The sequence below is a fragment of the Nelumbo nucifera genome, chromosome 7 (genome assembly GCF_055504915.1).
Source record: "Nelumbo nucifera cultivar China Antique chromosome 7, China Antique-T2T, whole genome shotgun sequence".
NCBI lineage: Eukaryota > Viridiplantae > Streptophyta > Magnoliopsida > Proteales > Nelumbonaceae > Nelumbo > Nelumbo nucifera.
In genome coordinates this window covers 41,581,325-41,592,196 of record NC_142655.1, presented here as the reverse complement: position 1 = coordinate 41,592,196, position 10,872 = coordinate 41,581,325, and the positions used below count along the sequence as shown (strand labels likewise).

The 10,872-nt window shown below is 32.0% G+C and overlaps 1 protein-coding gene across 1 annotated transcript; it reads left to right on the top strand.

Annotated features, from left to right (window-relative positions):
• The first annotated feature begins 766 nt into the window (after positions 1-766).
• LOC104590353 (transcription factor MYB63-like) lies at positions 767-2,857 on the top strand. The gene is made up of 3 exons (XM_010248982.3): positions 767-1,021; positions 1,332-1,461; positions 1,582-2,857. Exons 1-3 carry the CDS (start codon positions 883-885, stop codon positions 2,333-2,335), a joined length of 1,023 nt encoding a protein of 340 aa, XP_010247284.1. The 5' UTR covers positions 767-882; the 3' UTR covers positions 2,336-2,857.
• Positions 2,858-10,872: the final 8,015 nt, after the last annotated feature.

Here is a 10,872-nt window from a genome sequence, read left to right as displayed (position 1 = left end):
CCGATCCGAGTTTGGTCGAAATTGAATCACCCTTATTCGGATTTTCAGATTGATAAAAATAGGATTTTATCATAAATCGAATCAGATTTAGACCACCCGAAGATCCGATTCATTTATATAAAACACATATATATGCCTTATTTATTTATAAATATATTTTTTATAAATTTGTTATATTATTTATTTTTTATAATAAATATATATATGATAAAAATAATTAAAAAATATTTATATTTTTTTGTTTTATTTTATTTAATTTAGTATATTTTATTTTTCTTTTAATAATTTATTAATTAAAATAAAATAAGTTAAATCGAATCAAATCCAAAAATCCAATTTATTAATAAGATCCGAATTCAAATCAAGTCCTATTAGATTCAATCGGATCGGATCCCAGGATTATGCATCCCTATTGGTAGGGAACAATCAATGAATGTAAGGAATTAAACCGAAGGTGAATGGTATGTTTATGTAGCTAGGGCAATGACTTGAAATCCCCTACTTCGTTAGTTACAGTACCAATATGGCTATGAAATCAATGTTATCTATTACTTCTAATTTAACCCATATTCCTACTGTTTTGGTGCAATTTTCAAGTCGAAGAAATAAATAATATCCACTGATGGATGATTGGATATATGTCCTTTTCACTAATTTATTACAAGCGTTTGGTAAGGACGGGAGAATCCAAGAGCTTGGCATGACCCTTGTTGGTTAGTCTTTCTCTCTCTTTATATACGTGTATATAGCACCAGACGAAGCTTAATTTGTGATTCAAAGGAGTAAAGCCTCGGCGAGTGATCCTGTTTATAGTCCGTAGTCGATCGAAGGAGTAAGAAGTCTTCGACCCACCCTGCAGGAGATTGACGGAAGTGTCTGGAGATGGGTCGAGGGCGCACTCCATGTTGCGACAAGACAGGGTTGAAGAAGGGCCCATGGACTCCAGCGGAGGATATGAAGCTCATAGCCTTCATTCAGAGGCATGGACATGAGAACTGGCGTGCCCTCCCTAAACAAGCAGGTCTCTCTCTCTCTAAAGCCTGTTCTGTGAGTTCTTGTAGCTCTATTTATGGCATCATTTATTTGGGAGACCGATCAGATGATGAATTCGAAAATAGTGTTCCACTTTGTTAGGGAAAAGTACCTGAAAAATTTTATAACCACTTTGTAACTGCAGGATTTGAAAGCTCTTTCGTTAATTCCACTGAACCAAATAAAATTCCATCTCTTCAATATATAAGATTAGTACCTGTTAGGGTGATTATTTCAATGAATTATATATTGACCTCACATCAACTTAATGATCTAACATTCATGTCTTTCTGTGTCAGGTTTGCTTCGATGTGGGAAGAGTTGCCGATTAAGATGGACTAATTACCTTCGACCTGATATCAAGCGAGGAAACTTCACCGTGGAAGAAGAGGAAATCATAATCAAGCTACATGAATTGTTAGGAAACAAGTAAGCTTCAGCCAGAAACTTGATAAAACTTCTTAATTAGTCTACTTTTCTAAATGGGGTTCCTTGATTTCTCTATATTATTATCCACTTATTCTGGATGGATGGTATAATACTCCACAGGTGGTCAAAAATTGCTTCTCATTTGCCAGGGCGAACTGATAATGAGATTAAGAACGTGTGGAATACCCATTTGAAGAAGCGATTAGTACCAAAGGCACCCAAAATTCTTGAGGAGTTGGTGGAGAAACAGGGTCCCCCAGTTGAAGTATCACCAACTGAGTGGAAAAAGGACGTCTTGGACGCTTTATTAGATGATAAAATTGGCATTGAAATTGAGAACAGAATGGTGCAGGAAGTTGATCGTTCCAGAGATGAATGTCAAAAGTTATCACCTTCCACTTCATCGTCTTCCTGTGGTTCTTGTGTCTCAGATTCAAATCAAATTGACGCGTCAGGAAGAGAGGGGCAAGCATATCCACAATCCGAATCTGGGGGACGACTGTGCGAAACTCAAAGCACATTACAAGAAGTGAACAAGAATGAACAAACAGAAGAAAGGCTTGAAATCCCATTCGAGCCTAATTTAGACTTTTGGGAGGTGTTTGACGATTACCCATGTTTGTTGACATCCAGCGTTCCTATGTGTGGGGTTGAATCTAACCAACACTCTGAAGGATGCAAAAAAGAGGTTGAAAGCATGAGGTGGGTGTCATACTTGGAAAACGAACTTGGACTACATGAAACAACTGAGGAAGTATTTCAGCCACAGGTCTCCAATTCCTCTTGTGAAGAGATACTGCTGAAGACGGAAGTTGATCCAGTCGCTACTTATTTTCAGATGTCACCATCTTCACCATTGAATTTTGGTCTTTAGACAAAGTCAGAAATTGTAGGATTCAAAGAGCCAATCAACCCGCGCGTCTGTATACTAACAAGTAAAAAGTTGGTAGAATTTTAGTGGGTCATACTAAAACGTGTTAGTAATCATTCAAGTAGGTCTCTTTCATCATTTGTGATCAGGGAATCTGCTGTAAGTTGGTCTAAAAATCCAAACTAGATAAGAATTGTCACTCACAAATAGAGTTAAATTAAAGGGCTAAATCTATACTATATATAAAAGTGTGAATGTAATGTGTAACTTTTTTTGGCCCTCTACTTTTTTATTAAAAAAATGGTATAAAAATCATTTTATTACAATTTTAAGGTCAACTTTTATAGCTACTAAAATACCAATAAATGTGTGTTTAGTTCATCTCTAATGATAAGGTTGAAAATGTAACTTCAATTATTATTTCCTACCTCATTTAATCCCCTCTCATTAAGGGTCTATTCGTTTGCCCTCAAGTATGACATTTGAAAGTCCAATAATTACATTAAGAGGTATATTGGTATTGGTGAACTTTTCTTTTCTTTGAACTTTGAATGTAGAGAATGTTGTTCTAAATTCTGAAAATTATCAAATATCCATTTTGACCCTATATATGAGAGTTTTTGTTTGTCTTTTTAGGGGTATCATTAAAACACAAAAAGTTGTATGATAACACTTTAAGAGATAAAAGATAAGAGGAACCGAACAACTATTTTTCTCGTAAAGTTAAAAGATTCTTCTTAAGAGATAAGAGTTAAGAATAAACGAACAAGCCCCAAGTCTTATATTTAAATTATTAACTCCCATTTTCTCTTATTAAATTAGATTTGTGTCAATATTTTTAACAATATAAATCTATGAAATTTAAAACTGACTCAAAAACAAAATCAAATTAAACCATCCGAATCAAATTGATCGACCTATGAAATCATAGTTAGGTAATAAATTTTTTTAAATAGAAATAAATATAGAAATTATAAAAAATTTAAAAAAATTAGACACATTTATAATATTTTTATTAATCAAATTAAAAAAAGTGTAATAAACAAGAATTATTTTTATTGGTAATGAAAATGAAATATATAATTTAAAACTAACAAAAAATGAAATTATTTTACTGTTTGGCAAAGATCAGTAGTTCAAAATTTGGGTCAAACATGTTAGCCTTTAATGTCATAAATGAATAATAAAAGTTAATAAAATATGAAAAATACAAAAATAAAAACAAATACATAAATTTTGCAAAAAAAAGCATTTAGGCACGTGTATAATATCATATATTTATCATATTAAACAAAAAGTAAGTGTGACATAATAGAATTATTTTTACACACAAAAATACAAAAAAGTTATAAAAAAATTGAACACATCTATAGTTCTATATTTGCACCGCTATTAAATATATGAATAAGATTGTGAAACTTTCTTTTAACTAAAATACTCATTTTTGAATTTAGTCTCTATTTAATTATGAGGTTTAAATTATAAATTGAACTACTACTTTTCACCCATTCAATTCTCTCTATTTAAATCTTACATTTTTTTTATAAATAAACAAAAAAAGATACACCAAAAAGATTAAATATTAATTTCCACCTCATTTAATATCTTCTAATTAAGTCTTATACTTAAGGTATTAAATGCAATTTCCATTTATTAAATCCTATATTTTTAAGTTACTTTTGACTAATAAATGCTACTCATTACATCTATGCCAATATTTTTAACTGTATAAATCCATATATTTTAAAGTCGACTTAAAAAAAAACCATTCTTTATCCAAGTGGTGGTTAAGCAATTCAACCATCTGAATCAAATTGATCAATCTATGAGGTCATAGTTAGGTAATAAAATTTTAAAATAAAAAATAAATATAAAAAATTAAAAATATAGGAAAATTAGACACATTTATGTAATCAAATTGAAAAATAAATGTAATAAACAAAAATCAATTTTATCAATAATGAAAATGAAATACATAATTTAGAACTGGCCAAAAATGAAATATAAAAATTAACAATAAATAGTTCAACTTTTGGGTTAAATGTATTAAACTATAACATCATAAATAAATAATAAAATAAAAAATAAAGAATACATACACTTTACAAAATAAATAAATGCATTCAAGCACATGTATAATATCATATTAAACAAAAAGTAAGTGTAAAATATTAGAATTAGTTTTATACACAAAAATACAAAAAAAAAACACTACAATAAAAATTGAACATATCTATAATTCTATGTTTATACTACTATTAAAATATGAAAAAGATTGTAGACTTTTCTTTTAACTAAAATACTTATTTTTGAATTTAGTCCTTATTTAATTGTGGGGTTTAAATTGTAAATTGAACTACTACTTTTCACCACATATATATATATACATACATACATACATACATATACATATATATTATTTTAAATATATTATTTATATTGTCTTTTTGTAAATTTGTTCTATTATTTATTTTTTTACAAAAAATGTATATATAATGAAAATAGTTAAAAAAGATGCTTGTTTTTTTTTGTTTCTCTTTATTTAAATTGTTATATTTTAATTTTCTTTCAATATTTTATTTTTTAAATTAAATTGGAATGGATCATATCCAAATATCTAACTTCCTCATTGGATTCGTTTTCAAATCCATGTTTATGAAATGCTATCGAATTTGTTGTTAATAGTATTGGATCATATTCAAATATACATTGATTCAAATTTGATCTAATCCGTTTGTATCCGTACCAAGCAGGTAGGCTTGTCAATGATACTTGAAACTTCACAACTCAATCCAATTATCATATATTTGGATAACGTATTTATGTAATCAGATTCAAACTTTGCAATCTACATTCGATTAATAATAATAAATACAAAATATAAAATATAAAACAAAAAAAATAATAGTTTATAGAAAATTTTGGATATATTATTACTATCATTATCATCATCTAGAATTGCCATGTGCAAAGCATGTGCATGCTTACTAGTATTTAAAGTATCCTTATGGTTTAACAAATGGATAGAAAAAAATTTATTGTTTGAAAAAATATTTAAAGTACCTTTTATTTTTTTGAAATGGAGATTGTGAACAAATATTGACTAAAAAAGCAAAATGTCTAATTTGTCCTCCATTATTTCTCAAATTTTTAAAATAAAACCCAATTAAAAACAGTATGATTGTATGATGTTGATCACCCCTATTTTCATATGAAACATCGATGTGGGGACAACACTATTTCTGAAATGGAATTTCATCCAATGAATCTAGGGTTATGATCTTAGAACATTTGATCTAAATAGGGATGGAAACGAGGCAGATTTGGGGAGGGTTTTGTAAATTATAAACCTTACTTGTTTTCTTAAATCTCCCAACCTATACCTGTGCTAAAACACGTAATTGGTTGGATTTTAAGAATCCAAACCCTACCCGTATATAAAAATGCAAAATCCTTGAAGGGTAGGGGCAGGTTGGGTTTAGAGTCAGCATCTAGTTTCTTATTATTTTTTGTCACATATTAGTAATAAATAAGTAAAATAACACAAATAAACAACACATTTTCAAATTATTTGATTAAAACATGTAAAAAATATATGAACTATCAACTATCTTTTGCATAAAATGCAAAGTATTATTAAATTCAACATCTAGTAGATAAAGCTTCTATGATTTCTATCAATATGTGGGTTGGGGAGGTTTGGATTTAGCCTAATATGTATCCTACCCATACCTGTATGGGTTGTAGAACCTCGAAACCCATCCTTTAAGCAAAGCCCCATTAGAAAGATAATAACGGGTACCCACCAGGTAGATTAGAAATTGCCATCCTTAAGTCTCATTAATTAACTACATTTGGCTTGTTATATAGTTAGATGCAATCAAATAGTTGATAATTAATTATCTATCATGAAACTTGATTTTATCTATCAAAAAATAGATAAATAACTATCTGTCACAGAGTACGACTTTTAAACACCTCATGCTTCCTCCACAATCCATATCAATCTTCTTTTCTAAGAAGCGGTTCATGCAATCGTAAAAACAAACCATGCAGATCACCCACTTGAAGACATTTCCCAAGCACATCAAGCTAACCTTCGCATATGTGGCCAGAATTCCAGTTGATTTCCCCAAATGTCCCACCAGATGGAGGAGGAGGAGGTAGAACAGCCTTAACCCCAGGTTCTAGATGAAGAAAACCAAGCTGCTTGCTATGCTAAAGATGTTGGGAAATGGGGTCACTGAAACTTGGAGGAGAAGCTCTGAGACGCATCTGAAGACACTGTCTTTAGAACGTTATTTGCCCCCACTCAGTTTTCACTGAGTTTGTTGTTGCGTTACAGGCAAATTCGTTCCCAGGATACAACAGAGCCTTGGGCGAGAATCTGCAATCAGCAAAGTTGAAGAGTCTCCGAAGAAACCTTCTGTGAGACTGTAGCAGACCGGACTAAGAGAGAGAGAGAAAGTGAATTTCGAAAATGTTGTGTGTGAGATGTCTGATTCATGCCCCTTAAATAGTTTTTGAAGATTTATGAAGAAAAGGTAGGTGCTGGTTTAGAGAAGGCAGCTTGAACAGTGATCAACGGTTAGCATTGCACCAAAACCAAAGCCGCCCTTCACGAGCCACGCGGGTGCGAGCAAAGTGTGAGGAAAGTGCGCCTCTAAAGCACCTCATTGCGCCGCATACACGCGTGCTTGCGCGTTGTGCGGTATCAAACCTCCATACTCTCCTCTACTATTTCTAAGGAGTGTAAATCAGCTCCTATTAAAAAACCCAAAGCAAAACTTGTAAATATCCAATGTGGGACAAGTTCAAAACTGGTTTTAGTAAGAGAAAAGTTGTTTTCTAAAACAAGTGTGTAGGTGCAATTTCTCATGTAATTAACCAATCAAACCCATTGGATTTAATCTCTAATGAGATTAAAATCCAATAATCCCCCACATTGTTTGATCAATTACATAGGTCTCTTTCGATCCAAACTACTATGACATAGTTATGCATACAAAAGGTGTTTAACAACTTAAACCTTTTATTAGTATAGATATCTCAAAGCCTTGTCAAAGTTATTGGTGGTAAGACCTTAAACCAATTACTCTCAAGATAGACCAGAGATACCCATACACACAAAATGTTCAATCTCTACAAGAGTTTCAAGTTTTGCTCAGCATTGTTATGGTCATGTGCTTCTTTCCTGGTTTCATGGACAATCCCGAGAGCAAACCCAAACTCTCATGAGAAGTGACACTACTTCTATGTTCACATAGGTGAAGTTCCACTATGTGTTCCATTATTTGACACATTTCAGAACTTCGATAAGAGTTTAACTCAACCTCTCATCATAACGAACAACACTATTTATGTTGTGATGGGAAATTTCTCAATGTCAGTGCTAACATTGACATTGCTATAACTTGTTCTTACCCATTAAACCCAATACTGATGGTTTTCAATTCAGATCGGGTTACTATTACTGGTGACTAAGTAAAGGGTTTTAATCCCATTTCTTTGGTTGTCATTCTTACTAATTCGTTGGCCAAACCCTTGGTAAGAGGATCAACCAAGTTTTTACTTGACCTCACATAATTGATAGTGATGACTCCATCTTGAATCAGTTGCCTAACAAATTGATGTCTCAGACTTATATGTCTGGACTTACCATTGTAGGTACCACTATAGGCTCTTGACAGAGTCACCTCACTATCACAGTAAATGGAAATTGGAGGCATAGAACTAGGCCAAAGTTTTATATCCAATAATAAATTCATAATCCATTCAGCCTCTTTTCCAATAGTCACCAAGGCTATGAATTCAGATTCCATGGTCAAGTGAGATATACAAATTTGTCTCTTGGATGCCCAAGATATTGCACCCCCACCAAGGACAAAAATCCATGTAGAGGTGGACTTGTTATCTCCATTACCAGTAATACAACTTGCATCAGTGTACCATTCTACTACAGCTGGATAATCAAAGTAGAATAAGCCAAGTTCCAAGGTTCATTTGAAACCCAAGAACTCTCCCAATTGCCTTCCAGTGCTTTGCATCAGGATTACTTGTAAACTGACTAAGTTTATTTACTGTAAATGCAATATCAGGTCTAGTACAAAGCATAGCATACATCAGACTTCCTACTGCACTAGCATGCTCAAGTTGTGCAATTGCTCTACCAGAATTTTCTACTAGCTTTATACTAGAATCATATGGTGTGCTATATTCTTTAAATTCTAAATGCTTAAATTTCTCAAGTATTCTCTCAATATATTGTGATTGGCTTAATGCATAACCCCTACTATGCTTTTTAACTTTTATTTCCAAGATGGTATCTACTTCTCCTAAATCTTTCATCTTGAAGATAGAGGATAAGTAGTTTTTAATTTCATTTATACCAACCATATTAGTACCCATAATAAGCATATCATCAACATAAAAACATATAATTACACCATAATTTTTAGTAAATTTTGAGTAAATGCATCTATCAACACTATTGTGTTTAAAACCAAAAGCTAGAATGCAAGAATCAAGTTTCTCATGCCATTGTTTGGGTGCTTGTTTTAAACCATATAGTGATTTAAACAGTTTACAGACTTTCTTCTCATTTCCAGGAAGAACAAATCCTTCTAATTGTTCCATATAAACCTCTTCATTTAAATCACTATTTAGGAAAGTAGTTTTAACATCCATTTGATGAATAGATAAGTGATAAATGGATGTTAATGCTATGAGTGTTCTAATAGAAGTTGTTCTAACCACTAGTGCATAGGTGTCAAAGTAACCAATCCCTTCCTTTTGACTAAATCCTTTGGCAACCAATCTAGCCTTAAAAGTCTGTATAGTTCCATCAGTGTTGTATTTTCTTCTAAACACCCATTTACATTTGATTGATTTTGATCTTGGAGGCAAGTCTACTAGTACCCATGTATTATTTGACATTATTGAATCCATTTCATCATTTATAGCTTCCTTCCAAAAAGTAGCATTTCTAGAGGTCATGGCCTCACTGTAGGTCTTTGGATCATTTTCAATGTTCAGGACAATGGGTATCTTATTTAAAATCTTTTCTCTATCAGTCTCGACCAAAAATACAATTGACTGAGTAGAGATAAAATTAGAACCTTAGTGTTTCATTATTCTTTGTCTTTGACTTCTTCTAGGTTCTACTGTAGGTGTTACAATTATGTTATTTATTCTTTTAGTCTCATTATTACCAATTGGTATTGAGATCTGAGTTTCTCTTTCAGGTTCTCTGTCATTATCTGTAGATTCAGAACATTGTTTATTTTCAAAGAATTCAACATCTCTAGCTTAAATTATTATGTTGGCCTCTAAGTTTAGAAGCCTATAGGCCTTGCTATGTTTTGCATATCCAACAAACATACTTGTCTTTGCACTGAGTCATAACTTGGTTCTTTTAAGATCTGGAGCTTTGTAATATGCTAAGCACCCCACACTTTTAGGTTACTAAGTTAGGCTTTCTTCTTGTCCATAATTCATATAGACATTTGTTATTAACTCTAGAAACAATTCTGTTATGTAAATGGCAGACTGTTATGAGTGCTTCCCCCCACAGGTTTAAGGGTGCATTAGCTCTCATCAACATACAATTTATCATTTCTATAAGTGTTATATTTTTCCTTTCTTCACAAAAATATGGAGCAGAACTCTGATGTATTATTCCAAATTCTTCACAAAAAGAATTAAACTCATTTTTAAAGTATTCAACACCCCTATCACTTCTAAGGATTTTAATTTTCTTTTCTAAATGATTTTCAACTTCAGTCTTGTATAGTTTAAATATGTCAAAGGCTTCATCCTTAGTTCTCATAAGGTAGACATAGGTGTATCTAGAAAAGTCATCTATAAAGGTTATGAAGTATCTCTTACCTCCTCTAATTAATACACCATCGAGTTCACATGTGTCAGAATGAATTAGTTCTAGAAGTTGAGAATTTCTCTCAACACTAGGGAAAGGTTTCTTGGCCATTTTAGATTTTACACATATCTCACATTTTTCATTTGATTCATTACTATAAGCAAGTATACCAACTTTACTCATGTTTTTTATGGATTTAAAATTCGTGTGCTAATCTATCATGCCATAAAGAAAAAGAATCAACAATATATGCAGAACCTTTTCCTTCATTAATACTTAATTTAAACATACCATTATAGCCATATCCCTTTCCAACAAACATTCCACTCTTGGATAGGATTAGTTTGTCAGATTCAAAAACAACTTTGAATCCCCTCTTACAAACAAGATTTACTGAGACCAAGTTCTTTTTAATTTCAGGAACACGGAGAACATTCAAGAGAGTCAGTGTCTTTCAGGATGTGAATTTCAATTCTACGCTGCCAATTCCAACAACTTTGGCACATGTTTGGTTTCCCATCTATAACTCTTGGCCATCAATTTCTTCTTCATATGTCTTGAACAAGGACCTGTCCTTGCAAACATGGACTGTGGCGCCTGAATCAAACCACTATCTAGAAAACGATTCTGCCATGTTGATTTCAGTAATCATGGCTACCAGATT

What these genes read in the sequence shown, in the direction of transcription:
- LOC104590353 (XM_010248982.3), top strand. Translation starts at nt 883, where the DNA reads ATGGGTCGAGGGCGCACTCCATGTTGCGACAAGACAGGGTTGAAGAAG. An exon ending in TGCCCTCCCTAAACAAGCAG is followed by an intron (nt 1,022 to 1,331) that starts GTCTCTCTCTCT and finishes TTTCTGTGTCAG; the next exon opens with GTTTGCTTCGATGTGGGAAG. An exon ending in CATGAATTGTTAGGAAACAA is followed by an intron (nt 1,462 to 1,581) that starts GTAAGCTTCAGC and finishes AATACTCCACAG; the next exon opens with GTGGTCAAAAATTGCTTCTC.